This window comes from Microtus pennsylvanicus, chromosome 10 (assembly GCF_037038515.1).
Source record: "Microtus pennsylvanicus isolate mMicPen1 chromosome 10, mMicPen1.hap1, whole genome shotgun sequence".
Taxonomy (NCBI): Eukaryota; Metazoa; Chordata; class Mammalia; order Rodentia; family Cricetidae; genus Microtus; species Microtus pennsylvanicus.
Genome location: NC_134588.1, coordinates 30,073,528 through 30,091,700, shown reverse-complemented (window position 1 = coordinate 30,091,700; position 18,173 = coordinate 30,073,528). Strand labels below are relative to the sequence as shown.

General features: G+C 42.9%; 1 protein-coding gene across 3 annotated transcripts in view; it reads left to right on the top strand.

Annotated features, from left to right (window-relative positions):
* The first annotated feature begins 6,592 nt into the window (after positions 1 to 6,592).
* The window catches only part of Ppp1r12b (protein phosphatase 1 regulatory subunit 12B), a 215,841-nt gene continuing 204,260 nt past the window's right edge, over positions 6,593 to 18,173 (top strand). The window contains exon 1 of one of the 3 annotated variants that reach the window (XM_075988054.1): positions 6,593 to 7,062. In XM_075988054.1, the coding sequence (XP_075844169.1) occupies positions 6,772 to 7,062 (291 nt within the window). In that variant the 5' untranslated portion in view covers positions 6,593 to 6,771. The remainder of the gene's footprint in view (positions 7,063 to 18,173) is intronic. The other 2 variants (XM_075988055.1, XR_012912055.1) reach the window with 2 other exon arrangements.

The window sequence follows — 18,173 nt, the reverse complement described above, 5'->3', positions numbered from 1 at the left end:
TCAGGCCGGGAAGTTAACGTACAGGAGCGAGGGTGAAAGCAACTGGCCACTCTTAATCTGGAGAAACGACCGCTGAATAGTTGTCTTTATTTTTTGTTTTGGCTCTGTTAGACGGGGTCTTGCAATACAGCCCTGCTCTAGTTTGGAACTTGTTACGTAACTCAGGCTAGCCAGGAACCCCTGGCGTTCCTGCCTCAGCCTTCCAAGTGCTGGAATTAGGCGCGCTCCACGTTGCCCAAGGCTTTAAGTAACACAAGGGGAAACTACTACTTCATTTAAGACCAGTAGTTGAAAGATAAAAGTCGAACATGATAGCGCAGGCATATTAAGATAAAAGGATCGAGAATTTGAGATCAGCCTAAGCTATGTAGATTTCCTCCAACTGGGAAAAAGAAAAATAAAATTAACTTATAATTCTTCTGAATGGAGCATTCCTCCAGGACTCTGAAGAGTAAAGCGGATAAAGTAGATTTCTTCACCATTGGAAGTGATCAAATAAAAGCTGAGCAAGTTACGGGTAGTGCAAAAGAGATCCTTTCCATTGCGTGGACACACGGTAGGATGACTGTCCTTTTCCCTCCCCCTTCACTGTGCTGAAAAATCAAACCCAGGTCTTCTTACACACTCTGCCCGTTTTTGATCCCCCGTCACACAGCAGCCCTGAAATAAGTGACTTTTCTTTTTAAAGGTGGACAGATTTTTTTAAAAATTAGTTAAATTATTTTATGTACATTGGTGTTTTGCCTGTGTGCATGTCTCTGTGAGGGTGTTAGATCCTCTGGAACAGGAGTTACAGACAGTAGTGAGCAGCCATGTGGGTGTTGGGAATTGAACCAGGGTCCTCTAGGAAGAGCAGCCAGTGCTCTTAATCGCTGAGCCACCTCTTCAGCTCCAATAAATGACTTTTAAGAGCTCTTCCAAATCTAGAAAGGTAATCTTTTCTGATCAAGGAAGCACATGCTTGTAGCCGAGTTAGCCAGGACTACACAGCCGGAGTGCAGAAGGGTATCTCAAGACCTGAGACTCTGCAGAGCTGGAATTTGGCTTAGACTGTGGGAACCCTGGGACTAGGACCCCAAACCACCTCCCAACCACCCCTCCTCTTAACTTTCACTGCTCCTGGACTACAGTGCTGCTTCGGAGCAGGTTCGCATAGAAATAGCAATCAGTCTCTTTCTCAGCTTCTAAGCCGATACAGTGATTTCTGCATTTAGTCCAAACTGATGTTAGGCAGCATCTGTTTTGTCTTGTGGAGATCCTCATATTCACTAGGGCTCTGGCTGTGATTCTCCTCTGGCCTTCCCTGCTTTAGCTGTAGAACTGAACCACCGAGTTGCTAATGAGTTATGCAAATTATTATAAAATTATGAGCTATAAAAAGCATGTAATTGTCTAATCTGATTTTCAAGATTCTGTATTTATGGTTACAATTTACTCGATGCAGTAAAGTGTTCTCTGTTACCATTTCGGAGTTACTGCTTATTTTACTACTGGCATTTCCTGATATTTAATCCTTAGTCTTCCTATTCCAGCAGTGACTGTATGTTAATTAGTCCCACCCTCAGAACTGAAATGGAACCTTCCTTGGATGCTTCTCTGAAAAGCAGAATTAAAAATGTCTCTTAGAAAATTCACAAACTGCAGGGCGATGGTGAAGTACACCTTTAATCCCCTTTAATCCCGTAACTCAGGAGGCAGAGACAGGGGGGTCTCTGTGAGTTCAAGGCCAGCCTGGTCTACAGAGTGAGTTAGTTCTAGGACAGGCATCAAAGCTACACAGAGAAACTGTCTCTAAAAACCACCCCCCACCCCCAAAAAAAGAAACAAGAGGAAAAAATCACAAATTGTATTGAGTTTGTGGGAAGGATCAATTGTGGTTTGGACAAAGGAAAGGAGGGGAAAGGCAGAGGGCTCCATTCTAGGTGTACAGCCTCCATTTGTCCACCAGAGGGAGGTATGTCACTGATGGGAACAGAGGCCTGAAGGATTGCCCTAAGTGTTATTTTAACTAATTAATATAGATTTTTTTTTTGAGACAGAGTCTCACTAAGCAGCCCTGGTTGGACTGGGGCTAGCTATTTAGACTGGGCTGACCTCCAACTCATAGAAATCTGCCTGCCTTTGCCTACCAAGCCCTGGGTTTAAAGGCATGTGCTACTACATCTGGCCCTATTTAGGATTTTTGAGGCAAAATCCCCATTCTGAATTTCAGGCTGACCTCTAATTCATAACAATCCTCCTGTATAAGTATTATAACTATTCTTTTATTTTGTTTTTGAGGCAGGGTTTCATATTGATCAAGCTGGTCCCAAATTCATTATGTAGCTGAGGCTAGGCTTGAACTCCTGATCCTCTTACCTCTATCTTCTAAGTTAGGATTATAAGCACACCTTGTGGCCATAATGTCATTATCTTTTTAAAATTAGAGTACTCTAATGTTACAATTCAAGTGTGACTATGGAAAATGATTGCTCGATAAAAATGTATTTGTTTTACGCAATGACACCTGAGTTGGCCCAGTTATACTTATTTAGTGAATGAGTGTGCTGTGTGGTCCGAGTGTGTGGTGTATATATGGGGTACATTCAAGTGCGCTGGTAAGTATGTGCACCCACGTAGTTTACACGGAGTGCAGGATGTTAGGGATCGTCCTCTGTTTTCTACACCTTATTGCCTGGAGACGGGGTCTCTCACAGAACCCGTTGACTGGCCTGCCAGCTCTTGAGACTCACCATGTATTTCCCAATGCTGGGGCTATAGATACAATCAGCTGTGGCTTTTCATGTCGGTGCTGGGGACTTGAACTCAGGTCCTCAAGCTTGCAGAGCAAGTACTCTTACCCAGTGAGCCATTTTCCAGAACCAGTTATTTTGAAAATATAAAAAATGTATTTTGTTTGTACATAAAATTGTTTGTTTGGATTTAACTTGTAGTTACAAATGTTTTATTGGGGAGCTGGAGAGATGTCTCAGCAGGGGAGGGCACCTGCTATTCAATTATGAAGACCTGAGTTCGGATCCCAGCACCTATTTATCAAGCTGGAGTCTAGCAGGCAGCTATAGCTCCAGGGCTCAGGGGACTGGTGCCTTCTTCTGGTATTGGTGTGTACTTGTACACACTTGTGTGCAGATACTCATGCAGGTAAGTAAATAAATCTTTAAAATATTTTTAGAGTATTTATTTAGGAAATTTAATCTGTCCAACTTTTTTAATGAGCTGGTAGCATAGGTTTATTCTAAAGGAGTTTTGGTTGGTGAAGATGCTTTGGCGGGGGTGGGGGAGGACTTGCATAGCTTTAATTTTAATAAACAAAACCTTTTTCAAATTATAAGAAGATGGGTGTTTTGCGGTATAATTTTTGATTGATGTGGTCAAACTAATTAAGATGTTAATGATTATTCTTACTTTTAGCAGTCACATAGCTGGAGGGTACATTGTGGTGTATTCACTAGAGAAGACTGCTCGGACATGGGTGTAAGCCAATAGAAACTATTAGCCAACTGACCATTGACTACATGTCAAGACTTTCTCAGGATGAGCTTTGAAGCACAAAAACCATGTTCTGGGTTGATATACTTCAGTTAAGAAGAACAGTTAGTTAGAAACGGAACTACAGATGCAAACAAGCAAGGTCCATCTCGAGGCTTTCCCAGAACTACGAACTTTGATGGATCAGGCCAGTTTTAGTTTTGTCAGGTTAGGTACTGTCTGCACGCTGAGCTTTACAGCCTGAATGGAACTTCCATCCTGGAGTCAGTTGTGTTAGGGTCTGGGGCCCTGTTACAATTTCTCACTAATTAGGTAAGTATGCACTTTAGTTATCTAAAGAATTAAGCATTTGCTGCTTCCTGTAAAAGACTCTAAAGAGCCCAGTGGTGGTGGCACACGCCTTTAATCCCAGCACTTGGGAGGCAGAGGCAGGCGGATCTCTGTGAGTTCCAGGCCAGCCTGGTCTACAAGACCTAGCTCCAGAACAGGCTCCAAAGCTACAGAGAAACCCTGTCTCGAAAAAACAAAAACAAACAAACAAAAAAACAAAAAAAGTCTCCAAAGGAAAAAAATCAGAAAAACACAAGTACAACAGTTATATAAGAAAGTAGTATTCAGTATTCCTTTTGTTTTCTGAAACTTCCTACCATGGAGGCTTATATGCTTGCTTGCTTATTTATTTATTTATTTATTTTTGAGACAGGGTCTCTTTTGCCCTAGGTAAAATCACCTACATAGAGATAGCTTTGAACTTCTGATCCATTTGCCCCCACTTCCCAAGTAGTGGAACTACAGGCGAATGTTTGTGACCACACCTGGTTTATACGGTACAGGATTTTGTGCATGAAATCAGGTACATTCCCAGCCCTGAGACTGAATTCTTGCTGAAGTTCAAACATATGTATATGATGGCTCATTACTGATAACCTGGCAGGATGAAGCAGGAGGAAAAACATGGGCTTGAAGCTCGACGGCTTGAGCTATAGAGAACCTATCTAAATAAACAAAAATAAAGAAAGAATGAAAGAACACACACATGCGCGCGCGCGCGTGTGCGCACACACAGAGAGAGAGAGAGAGAGAGGGAGGGAGAGAGGGAGAGAGAGAATGCAAAAAGAACAAAGAACGTGGCCAACATCTGAAGGTGGTCAGAAGGATCAGTATTCCACACTCATTCTGTCCAGGTTGAGTAAACGAGACTCAATCTCAGACAAAACAAAACAGAATACAGTCCCTCAAAGGGTAACACTATTTGTCCCTGAAATTCTATCTCACCTTTAAAGTTTTTTTGGGAAGCCAGTGTGTTGGTACAATATACAGCGATACTGAAAAACAAAGCTGCGTAGCTGTCATTTACTAGGGACATAACATTTAAACAGTGCAGGTAGACCGCAGAGAGAGCCGAGCTGATGGTTAGGTAATCTTTCCTGACTTATCTGCTTGTTTGTATTTGAGACAGTCTCCTTCAGTAGCTTAGGCCGGCCTCAGACTCTTGGATCCTCTAAGATTATAGGTGCATGTCATCATGTCCGGCTCCTACCTTATTTTGATATCAATTTCTCTTTTATTCTTTAGGCAGAGTTCTATTTAGTAACTTTGGGCAATTTCAATTATCAATGGGAAGAGGTTCCATGTTGACAAATTACCAAGAAAATCTCATTACTTAAAAAAAAGTTTTTGGGAGCTGGTGAGATGGTTCAGTGGTTACAAGCACTGACTGCTTCTCCAGAGGCCCTGGGTTCAATTCCCAGCACCCACATGGCGGCTCACAGCTGTCTGTAACTCCAGTTCAAGAGAATCTGACATATATCAATGCACATGAAGTAAAGTTAAATAAAGTTTAAAAAACAAACAAAAAGTCACTAAAAGAAGAAAGTGGAGCTCTGGAGAGATGGGCTAGTGATTAAGAGTGAGTGTTGCTCTTGCAGAGGGCTCAATTAGGGTTCCCAGCACATAAATCACACAGCTCACAGCCACCTGGAACTCCAGTTCCAGGGAATCTGATGCCCTCTTCTGGCCTCCCAGGGCCAGCACATACATACAGGCACATACATATACATAAAAGAAACCTTTTTAAAAGAAGTTTTTGTTTTATTGAGACAAAGTGTTATATAGTTCAGGCTGACCTGGGGTTGCCTAGGAAGCCAAGGATGACCTTGAACCCCTTTGCTGCCTGAACTTCCCAAGCACTGAGAGCACAAGTCAGTACTCCTCCCTCCCTTCCTTCTCCCTCCCTCCCTCTTCTTCTCTCTCCCTTCCATTTTTTCTTCCCTCCCCCTCTTTTTTTTGGGGGGGGGGAGAAGGATTTGAGACAAAGTCTCACTCTTTAGCCCAGGCTGACCTTGAGGTAACTATGTAGTTTAGGCTGCCCCAGAACTCCTGGCAATCATATGTCAGCCTTCTTAGTTTTATAGATGTGAGCTGCTTAGACCAGCTTATTTCTTCAACATATGATTTCTAGTTTATTCCAATAGAAAATGAGAAGTGGGCAAGTGTTCTTATGTTACACTTATGTAACACAGCTTCTCTTTATAATGATCTAATAATTTTCACATTTTTGATGAAAAATTTCAACCACTCACTCAAGAATCTTTATGAAACTGGAACAAATGTCATATTGAAAATACTTTAAGTAAAACTGTAATATTGTATGTGTATGCAAGTTTTTCCCTATGTACATTCACAACTAATACATGTTAATAAAACTAGATGTTAAACCAGGACATGAATTCTAGTTCTTCTGGTTTATGTTTAGTCCTCCCTTGTAGAAAATAAGGTTAATTACGGCTGCTTTTTCACTCTTCAAGTGTTTAGGGAAAAATTAATTATGGGAGCTAAGTTTAGTTAGTGGTCTCAACAATAATAAACTACGATTCCCAAAATGCCTAGAGAAAGAGGTTGCTGCTGTGGGGGGGCGGGGGAGACAGTTGCCGCTTCAGGGTAAAGGTACAAGTGCTGGGACCAGCAGCAGAGAAGGGTGCTTGTCCTTGACTAATTTCTAATGCACCCAGGGATATGTAGTTCCCATAGGGCCACAACGTGCCCTTAGGCCAGGTTTCTTACTACAAGTCCCGTGATGACGCGGGGCTTGAGTAGCGCCTGCGTGCTGAAGCTAAAGGAGTGAGTGGGCGGTGCTAGTAGCTGGAGGAGTAAAGATGGCGGCGCGGGGGCCTCCGCCTTCATTTCCCGGCTGAAGCCCTCCGAGGGAGGCGGTGGCGGCCACTCAAGGCTACCAGCATTCTGGTGGTGGTAGTTTTGTCAGCAGCTGCGGAGGCTCGAGCCATGGCGGAGCTGGAGCACCTGGGAGGGAAGCGGGCAGAGTCGGCGCGAGCGCGGCGGGCTGAGCAGCTGCGGCGCTGGAGGGGCTCGCTGACAGAGCAGGAGTCCGCGGAGCGACATGGCTCGGGGCGGCAGCTGCAGACAAGACGCGGGAGCCCCAGGGTCCGCTTCGAGGATGGTGCAGTCTTTCTGGCTGCCTGCTCCAGCGGGGACACGGACGAGGTGAAAAAGCTTCTGGCAAGAGGTGCGGACATCAACACTGTCAACGTGGACGGTTTGACAGCCCTGCACCAGGTAGGACTCCCCCTTCGGTCTGCTGGGTCTTTTGCTTGCAAGCCTGTGACCCTTCGACTGCCCCACCTGAAGTATTTTAGTGTCATCGAGGAGCCCTCTTGCAAAGACCATGCCACTTCAGTCAACTCATGTACATTCTTGGACACTTCCTTCCACGCCACAAATCTTTTTCAGACCCTAGGGTTAGGGTCTTTACCCGAAGGACTGGTGTCACCCAGGTGACTGGTCGGTGTTTGTATTTCCCTCCACCTATTGGGTTGTCATGGTGACTGATGATTTGGTCCTTGGTGTTATCTCCATAGATTAGTCCTCTTTACTTCTGTCTTGCGCCTGTACCTCACGTCGCTCACGCTTACACTTAGTGTCGTTAGCCTGATAACCTTTTCATAAGCTCAACTTTCTATTTGTGTGGCCCAGTTATCAAAACGTCTTAGGACAGTTAAAGAGAAATCTCAGGAGGGGGTTAAGACGGGCGGCTCCTCTGAAAGGACACTTGTTTTGCTGATGTGTGGTTTGTGCCTTCTCCAGGCCACCCTTAGAACACCCTTGACCTCATTGTTATGGGTGTCTCAATTTCTTTGCAGCAGTGCTACTTCTGGCAGGGACAGAATTATTTCTGTCTAGAACTTATGGAATAGACTTTCAGTTTTATTTCTGAAGCCCTCTATAGAAATGATTATCTTAAGCAATAATATATGTAGTCATTTCTTTATATAGATATACACATATATATGGATTTCAGGTAATTTGAGAGTTTGATAATAACTCCTTGATTTCTCTCGCTTATGCAACAATATTCTCTGTATACTGACTGTCGTAACTCCACCCTCTCGCCCCAGTTGAACTTCATCAGTTGTTTGGGTGAGCTGAGAGCTGGGCACCCACTTCTCCTTCCTTCTTCCTTTCTTCCTTCTTTCCTCCCCTTTGAGCACAAAATCTCATATAGTTCAGGTTGATTTAGAACTCTCCATGAGGGTGACGCTGGCCTTAAACTTCTGATCCTTCTGTTCCTGTATTCCCAGTGCTGGGACTGCCCGCCCGGTCTTTGCAGTGCTGAGGATCAAGCCTAGGTCCTTTGCATGCTAAACAAGAACTCTACCAATAGAGCTACATCCCCAGCTCCTCTTTCTTTTCTCTTTCTTTCTGTACAAAGTGAATGTATTCACATAAGATTTCATTTTTAAATAATAATTCAAGTTTACATTAAGCCCCTCCTTAAATATATTTAGCTAATAGCTTAAAATTGTTCTTATTGCTCTTTCATGTGGAAGGAAATTCTCCTCTCCATCCTGTTTTCCTCAGCACCCTACTTAAAGTATTATATATAACAACCAGTGTTTATATAGTACTCTGCTGTTTAAAATGATTTCACGTGTCTTCCCTCATGTAAGTCTTGGTAGTGTTCTTCTGCAATGGGTATAGTTGGTAATAATGTGGCTCCCACTCTACAGAGGAAACAGAAACCAAGGGAAGGTGTATGTGTTTGAAAAGCTAGGAAAAAAAGCGGTTGCCTGTGAAGTGTGTGTGTGTGTGTGAAAAGGTAGGAAGGAGAGCAGTTGCCTGTGAAGTGTGTGTGTGTCTGTGTGTGTGTGAGTGTGTGAAAAGCTATGAAGGAGAGCAGTTGCCTGTGAAGTGTGTGTGTGTCTGTGAGTGTGTGAGTGTGTGAAAAGCTATGAAGGAGAGCAGCAGTTGCCTGTGAAGTGTGTGTGTGTCTGTGAGTGTGTGAAAAGCCAGGAAGGAGAGCAGTTGCCTGTGAAGTGTGTGTGTGTCTGTGAGTGTGTGAAAAGCCAGGAAGGAGAGCAGTTGCCTGTGAAGTGTGTGTGTGTCTGTGAGTGTGTGAGTGTGTGAAAAGCTATGAAGGAGAGCAGCAGTTGCCTGTGAAGTGTGTGTGTGTCTGTGAGTGTGTGAAAAGCCAGGAAGGAGAGCAGTTGCCTGTGAGTATTGATTTGAATCACAAGCCCCATAGTTCCGAATAAGGAACTAGATATAAACTGTGGTAGAAACTAAGAGAACTACATTCAACTTTATTTATTTATATTTTTTTAAAATTTATTTATTTATTAAAGATTTCTGTCTCTTCCCCACCACTGCCTCCCATTTCCCTCCCCCTCCCCCAATTAAGTCCCCCCCCTCAGCCTGAAAAGCAATCAGGGTTCCCTGTCCTGTGGGAAGTCCAAGGACCACCCACCTCCATCCAGGTCTAGTAAGTTGAGCATCCAAACTGCCTAGGCTCCCACAAAGCCAGTGCGTGCAGTAGGATCAGAAACCCATTGCCATTGTTCTTGAGTTCTCAGTAGTCCTCATTGTCCGCTATGTTCAGAGAGTCCGGTTTTATCCCAGGCTTTTCCAGACCCAGGCCAGCTGGTCTTGGTGAGTTCCCAGTAGAACATCCCCATTGTCTCAGTGTGTGGGTGCATCCCTCGCGGTCCTGAGTTCCTTGCTCGTGCCTACATTCAACTTTAAATAAGACTTAAACTGAACTTTTGAACTCTTTGGAAGGGTGAATTCTCCATATTTGTGAAGGGCAGAGGTCAGGTGGATGTCTTCTTCAATCATTCTCCACCTTTACATTAAGAACTATTATTATTTTTAGTATAACTCTGTAACTTTGTTGGTTGTTTTTATTTTGGTTAGTGTGTGTGTTTGTGTGTATGTGTATGAGTGCAGGTGTGTGTGCCATCCTGTGTGTGTAGAGCTGAAAGGACAGCTTAAATTTTCTCCTTCCATTGTGAGTTCAGGGTTCAGGAGATGAAGCTCAGCTGGCAGGCTTGCTCAACAAGGCTGTTTACCAGCTGAGCCTCATTTCCTTTAAAGTGACTCTACTAGCTATGTTTAGTCCTTCCCATACACTTGAATATTACTCCGGGAAGTTGCTCATGATAGAGCCTCCCTTCCAGTTCTGTCTGTCACTCATGATAGACCCTCCCCTTCCAGTTCTGTCTGTCACTTATGATAGACCCTCCTCTTTTTTAAAAAAAAAAATTATTTTTATATACAGTATTCTGCCTGCATATATGGCCAGAAGAGGGCACTGGATCCCATTATTGATGGTTTTGAGCCACCATGTGGTTGCTGGGAATTGAACTCACGATTTTTGGAAGAGCAGGCAGTGCTCTTAACCACTGAGCCATCTCTCCAGCCCCTAGACCCTCCCCTTTCAGTTCTGTCTCTCATGATAGACCCTCCCCTTTCAGTTCTGTCTGCCTTTATCAAGAAACTGGCTGCCTTGGTGCCCCTCCTCTCTTCGCTAACAGCCTGGATGTGAGTGCACTGTGTATTAGTTGCACTCTTTACATTCAGTAATTTCTTGAAGTAGGAAAGGAAGGGGATGAAAGCTATTAAATATTTTTTTTTATCTACAAGTATAATAAAAAAAATTCCTTCATATTTTCAGGCCTAGCCGTTGAATTGAATGCGTATACTCAATACTAGGTAAATTCAGGTAAAGATTAATCTATTCAAAAATTTGATGTCAATTCAGACAACTTACTGGTTTATATGTTTCTTTTCCACTGCCTGGCTTACCTGTGCATTTTAGAACTGCTTCAGGTGATCATGTAACTTAGGAAAGTTAAAATTGCTTATTTCTGTGGAAGAGACATGAAGAATGGGGCAGATGAGAGGAAGAAGGTTGAACAATTTATAATTTATATTCAGTGGGAGGTGGGGGAAGACAAAGATGAATGTATGTTCAGTTCAATATAAAAGAGTTTATCTGATGTGCTAATTTATATGTAAAAATAAGGCTTGTCTTTTAGTCCCTTCTCTTTTATTCCAGTTACCAACTTATTCCCCTCATAGTTTCTTCCATCTGCGACGTGTCTTAAACCTTGCCTCCATTATTGAATTAACTGCTTAGTGTCTGACCCACGGCAGTATGGGATTTGGAAAATCCTGTTGGCTCTTTCAGGGTTGTGTTTGTAGAGCTGTCCTCCCTCCCACATCATTTCATAGAGTACCGTGTTGCACTGTTTACTGTGATGCAGCAGGCTATGGTGGCACCTGGTCCCTTGCCCTGTGAGTATTAGTCCCAAGTGGCCATGCCTCTGTACACCAGTCAGATTGGAACACTGGACTTTTTCTTCTCTTGTTCTGAAGTGCACATGGAATTGACTCTCATTTGTATTTGTTCCCTGCCCAAATATCTCTTTGCTCTTCTTTTTATTCATATTCTTTCCCTCTCCACCCCTCTTCCTTCTTTCTCTCCCTTCCTTTCTTTTTATTTCTCTCTCTTTCCCCCTTCTCCTTAACCTCCCCCCCTCTCTGTGAGTGTGCGCGCACGTGTGTGTGAGTGTGCGCGCACGTGTGTGTGAGTGTGCGCGCGTATGTGTATGCACAAGTGCCATAGCTTGGTGTGTAAGGTCAGAGGAGAGCAGGAGTTAGTTCTCTTCTACCTTGGATTTCAGGGATCAAATTCAGGTCATCAGGCTTGTTGGGCAACTGCTTTTACCTGCTGAACCACATCTCCTTGAACCTCCTCTCCTTTGCTTCCCCTCCCCTCCCCTCTCTGAGACAGTCTCACATAGTCCAGGCTAGTCTAGAACTTAGTTTGTAGAGAGGATGAACTGAAATACTCAGCCTCCTGACTCCACATCACAAGTGCGGAGATTATAGGCATATGGCACAATACCTATTCGTTGGTTATTTTCACTTTTATTATTTATTTTTTAAATATTTCTTTATTTGTGTGTGTGCACTTGTGTGTGTGTGTGTGTGTGTGTGTGTTAGGAAATTCAGGTTATTTCCAAGTTGCTATTAACGTTTTCAGAATTTCATCATATGATTTAGGTTGATCTTGAACTTGCTATGGCCCTAATTCAGCCTCTTGACTTCTAGGATTATAGGTGTGCTTTACCTTGTCTGTCCTAAGATTATATAGGTTGTAACATTCACCCTTTGATTGAGAGTTCTGCCACGGGTGTATAACTTCCACCATTATGAACACCACACTATTATTACCTCACAGTTCAGTCCTTCCTCCCTAGAGGAATCATAACCCATGAGAATCCTAAGATACATGCCAACAGATACGAGTCTTGCTTGGAACATGATTCTGATAAGCTTATTAGTTTGCTTTGTTCGAGACAAGGTTTCTCTGTGTAGCCCTGGCTGTCCTGGAGCTTGGTTTGTAGACCAGCCTGGCCATGAACTCACAGAGATCCGCCTGGGTCTGCCTCAAGAGTGCTGGGATTAAAGGCATGTGCCACCACTGGGCTGACTCTACAAAATTTATTTTAAAAATTTGAGAACAGAGAAAATTAAACACTATTGACCATTTTATGATTTTAATCAGGAGACTCTTGGGGCATCCACCCTCACTCCTCTCCGTCCTATGATAACCCCCCCCACACACACACACTGTCCTCTCTCATTTGATATTTGGATAAACTATTGAAATTGTGATTGCTTTTACCTAATATATATTTCTTAGAGATATTTGCAATTTGCAAATTGAAATACTTGTAAATAGAATTATATGATGTCTGTAATTGGCTATAAAAGATCTATATTGGGTTGGGTTGAGGGACTTATGAAAGGGACAAGTTTAGTGTTGAATTAATTATTTGAGAATCATCAAACCATCCTATTTTTGTATTTTTAAGTATCTCATAATAAAAAGCCTAAAAAAAATGGGCTAGCAAAATGGCCCAGTGTGTACAGGTGCTTGCTGCCAAGAGAGCAGCAAGAATACACATGGGTAAGGAGAGCACTGACTCTCACATGGGAGTGCACATTACAGTAGATATGAAAACATACTCTGTAAGAATTGTGAATAAAGTGGCTAATTCAGGTGTAGTCTAGGGACTGTTGAAAGGCTTGATGTGATGCCCAAGAGTTTAGTGTGGGACATATGTACAGTGTGGTGATGCTGACAGTCTGCTGTGCTCTAAGACCTGTCTGTCCACGCTTTCTTCACTAGGGCCTTCTGTTTGCTTTGCAAGTGCTCTGCCCCGACCCGTGTTCAGTCTGCTCTGTTGTTCAAAATTCCAGTTCAACAGTGTGATTTCTTAGGACCCGTGAGATGACTCAGCTGTGGGGAGCACTAGCTGCTCTTCCAGAGGACCTAGGTTCAGTTCCCAGGATCCACATGGTGGCTCACAAACATAACTCCAGTTCGAGGGGGTCCAACACCCTCTTCTGACCACTGTGGACACCAAGCTTGTATGTGGTACACAGACAAAACACTCAAACACATAAAATAAAAATAAATCTTAAAAAAAAGATTTCTTGGCCTCATGACAAGCACTAGTCCATGCTCCACAAAGTAGTGAAAAGAAACTTGAAAGTCTTAAAACAAAACCCCCAACACTCAGAAAACTCTGCCGGCCTCTTGAGGGAGAAGATGGGCAGCGTCCACACTGAGTGTGGCAGCTTTTAGGCAGCCAAGTGTGGGCAAGTGATGGCCTTGTCTCCGAAATGGAGCTGACATTTGGAGCATTCATATGGAGATTGGGTTGGCTGGTTTCTTGTGCTCTTTGAGGTTAAGGAAAAATCTGCTTTTCTAACTGAATGTGGATTTTACAGTGTTTTAGGAGCTGTGCCCTATTTGTGTATAGTCATTTCATGTGAGGCAGTTTATGATTTTTCTTTTTTTATTTTAACTTCTTGGCAACATTTGTTTTAAGATTTTTGTTTGTTTGTTTGGTTTTTTAAATTTGGTGGTGACAGGTCCCGTGGTGTTGGCACAGCCTTTAATCCCAGCACACAGGAGGCAGAGGCAGGTGGCTCTCTCTGAGCTCGAGGTCAGTCTGGTCTACAAGAATTAGTTCCAGGATAGGCTCCAAAGCTGCACAAAGAAACCCTGTCTTGAAAAGAAAGAAAGAAAAAGTTGTTGGTGACAGAAATGTGAGATAGGACTTTAATATGCTCAGACAGACCGTGTTAGTGTCCCATGGATGAAGCTTCAATTTTATGAGTTGTTTCATATTGACTTTTCTTCCCCACATTGAGACTGCCTTGACAGTAAATAACATGAAAAATGAGGGCGGAAGAACGACTCTCCTCATTATAAATCACTCGGGGTAAGGGACAGTGATTGTGAAGAGTGGCCAAGCTGCATCCAGCTGTTGAGGGTCAGGTCACCTGCTAGAGAGCTCCTGTGCGTCATTAATGCGTGTTAAGTCAGCAGCTGGGGAGTGTGAGCGCTTAGCAGACACTGAAACAGACCATAATCAACGAGGGCAGCAGCTTTCAGGTAAGAACAGAGGCTGTCCTGCTTTGCGATATGCTGTTGCCATTTCATGACAGGATCACCAAGGCTCAAGGGTTTTGTTTTTGAGAATGGTTTTGCTATATTGCACTGGCTGGTCTGGAACTCCTGGTCTTTGGAGACCTTCCCACCTCAGCTTCTGAGTAACCTGGACTATAGGCACATATCCCTGAACCTAGCTGAAGGCCTTTAAATAAAGAAAACTTTGACATATGATGAATTTCTTTTTTTTAAAAGATTTATTTATTTATTAAGCATACAATGTACTGCTGGCAAGGAAGGCACCAGGTCTCATTACAGATGGTTGAGAGCCACCATGTGGTTGCTGGGAATTGAACTTGGGACCTCTGGAAGAGCAGCCAGTGCTCTTACCCTCTGAGCCATCTCTCCAGCCCCCCCCCTTTTTTTTTGATGAATTTCATATTTCTGTTTAGCATGTAAATTTTACAATAAGGCTTTTTCAAAAAATAGTATTTTCCTGTTCTATTTCTATAAAATACTTCTGTGTTTGAATCTCTCTCTCTCTCTCTCTCTCTCTCTCTCTCTCTCTCTCTCTCTCTCTCTCTCTCTCTCTCTCTCTCTCTCGACAAGGTCATGTTAAGTTGCCAGGCTAGCCTTGAAGTCACTCTGTAGCCTAGACAGGACTAGAGCTTCCAAACTTCTAATCTTCCTCTCTCAGCCTTCCATGTACCTGGGGTTACAGGCCTGCACCACCAAGCCAGGCCTAATTATTAATTAAAATCTTTCACATAATTAAAAAGTGATGTCTATGGCTGTTTTGTCTGAATGGATATGTCTGCATCATGTGTGCCTTTGGAGGCCAGATGAGGGTGTTGGTCCTCTGGAACTAGAGTTACAGACAGGTGTGAGCCACCATGTGTGTGGTGCTGGATATTGAACCCAGGTCCTTTGGAAGAGCAGTCAGTGCTTTTAACTGCTGAGCCATCTCTCCAGCCCAGAAATTCTTTTTATATAAAAAAAAATTAGGGCTAGTGAGATGGCTCAGAGGGTAAACCCACCTTTGGATGGAAAGAATGGATTCCCACAGGTTGTTCTCTGACTTCCCCATGTGTGCTGTTGTATGCATCTCCCCACACAAACTAATTACAACTAATGTAATTTAAAAACTTAAAAACAGAGTAAAATAAAATTCACATTTCACCTTGCTATCTTCCCCCCCTTTTTAGTTAAGATAGTATCTTGTTTTGTAGCCTAGAACTTGTGATCCTCTTGCCTCTACCAAGCTTTAGAGTTACAGGTATACATCACGGTGCCTAGTTACTACTTCTTTTATGTCATGGTATATATAGAAAAAATTCTTGTAGTGGTATTGGTGATTTAGCCTAAGGCTTTATGCATGCCACATAAGCGCTCTTCACGGAACTACGTCTCCAGTCCTCCCTTTTCTTTTATTTTAAGACGGAGTTTCATTAAATTGCCCAAGCTTGCCTAGAATTTACTTTGTAGTCCAGGCAGGTCTTGAACCTGCATTTCTCTGTCTCAGCCTTCCAGGTAGCTGAGATTATAGGTTTATGTCATTAGGACTAACTCAGAAAATGACATTTGTATTGCTCGTTTCATACATTGGAGATTTGGGAGTCGTAAAATTGTATTATATTTTTATTAACTATTTTATTAAATATTTATAAATGTATATGTGTTTTGACCCATGTCCCATGTACTTTACTCCCATTTCTCCCTGCCTTCCCCACTTTTTCCTCTCAATTTCATGTGATCTCTCTTTTTTAAATTAATATTCATTGAGCCCTTCTGTATTCATGGGTGTGTGTCTGTACTGGAGCATAGCCCAGGACCGATTACCCTGAAGAAAATTGACTCTCCCTCTCTCAGTAGCTGTCAACCACCACCAATGGCATACTAGCTATTAGTGGGACTTCAGGAGTGCCCCTCTCCCCAGTCCCGGGGATTTGGTTGGCTTGATCTTGTGCAAATCTTGTGCATGTAATCCTAGCCGTTGTGAGTTCATATGTGCAACTGTGCTATTGTGTCTAGCAAAAACCTTTCACCTCAGACATTTGCTTCCTTTGTTCTTAGAATCTTTCTTCCCCTTTTCTGTAATGAGCTCTGTTCCTTGGTGTGTGTGTGTGCGTGTGTGAGTGTGTGATACAGATGTCCCATTTAAAGCTGAGCACTCTATAATTTCTTATTTTCTGCACACCAGCCATTTGCGAATCTTTGAATTATTTGCCATCTACTGCAAAAAGAATTTTCACTGATCATGGTTGAGAAATGTACCAATTATAAAGAAGAATTTGGGGGCAGTTTATTATTATGACCATTTAGCAAATAGTAGTGCTACTGGGTTCTTCTCTAGGGCCCATGACCTATTCGACCATAGGATTTTGGCCCAGTTAACAGTATCAGACATGGGGTTCATCATCTTATGGAGCAGGCTTTAAATCCAATTCTTTGCTCCCAACCAATCTAGAATACCTCTTAAGAGGCTTAAATGCACCATGAAGAAATTAGCAGCACTGGGGCTGGGGTTCTACTAGCTCAGTGGTAGAGTACTGTACTTGTACAGGCTCTAATTTGGCTCCCAATCTCTAACCTCACTCACAAACACACAAACCATAACAATAAAACATAAGTAGTATATAGCAGTATTATGTCTCTTCTATTTATTTAATTGTGGATTTATTTTTAATGCGCTGTCTTCCTGCATAGCCCAGGCTGCCCTCAAACACATGATTCTCCTTCCTCTGTCTCCTGAGTGCTAGGATTACAATTGCAGTGGTTGGTAATTCTCATAACAATCCTGTTACTGTAGTGGCATTTCAATTATATTTTAATAAATAAAGACTGCCTGAAGATCTGAGAATAAAACAGTCCCACTGGTCAGCCTTACAGACCAGATTATGGTAACATGCACCCTTAATCCCAGTAGCCATAATGACACGCACCTTTAATTCCAGTAGCCACACTAGTTGCCATAGACACTGGATGGTGCATGCCTTTAATGATGATGGTGCACACCTTTAACCCCAGCCGTAGAGAGGATTATAAAATGGGAGGAAACAGCCCTCAACAGACAGTCTCATTCTGAGATTCTGGAAGGCAGGATAGCCATTTCAGACTAAGGTCGAGGTAAGAGCCAGTGGCTGGCTGATTTGCTTTTCAGATTTTCAGTTTGAACCCCAATTTCTGACCGTGAGTTTTTATTAATCTTGCTTTAGTCACTGTAGTGGGCAAGGGGCATATCTTGCCAGGTCAGTGTTTATTGTATCTCTAGGGTTTACAGTTGACTGGTACTGATTGTTATCAGTCACTGCCCCCGTACCATTAAACTCCCTCACACCATTGCCATGCATCGAGTTTTCTAGCACCATGAAAGCTAGCCAGGAGAAGTGAAGCCTACAGGCTGGTACTGCACTCAAGCAGGTGGCATCTCAAGCAATAAGGTCTTGCTTGTTTTTTCTCTCTATGCAGTCCTGGTTTCCTGGACTCACTGTATAGCCTAAACTCACAGAGATGCTCCTGCTTCTCCTTCTCAAGGTCTGGGATTAAAGACATGCACCACTGTACCAGGCAGGCCGTAGGTCTTATCCTCAGGTTCTGGAGAGTAACCAAGAACAGTGGCAGTAGCCTGTAATGTTTGGGGGTGGGGTTATGGGATCCCTGCGTGTCAGCATTTTGAAAATAGGTAGTCCATACCTGGCTCTGGACTTTTATTTGATAGTTAATAGCATCTGAGAGAGTAGCTATTCCCCCACTCACCAATATATGGTAACTCCATTTTAAACCTTTTTTAAAAATATTGTATATATGTATATTTTGGAAAGTTCTAAAGTAGGTTTCTGTATGGCATTTTTAAAAAGATTTTTCTATTTATTAGTGTTCTGCTTGCATATATGTCTGCAGGCCAGAAGAGGGCACCAGA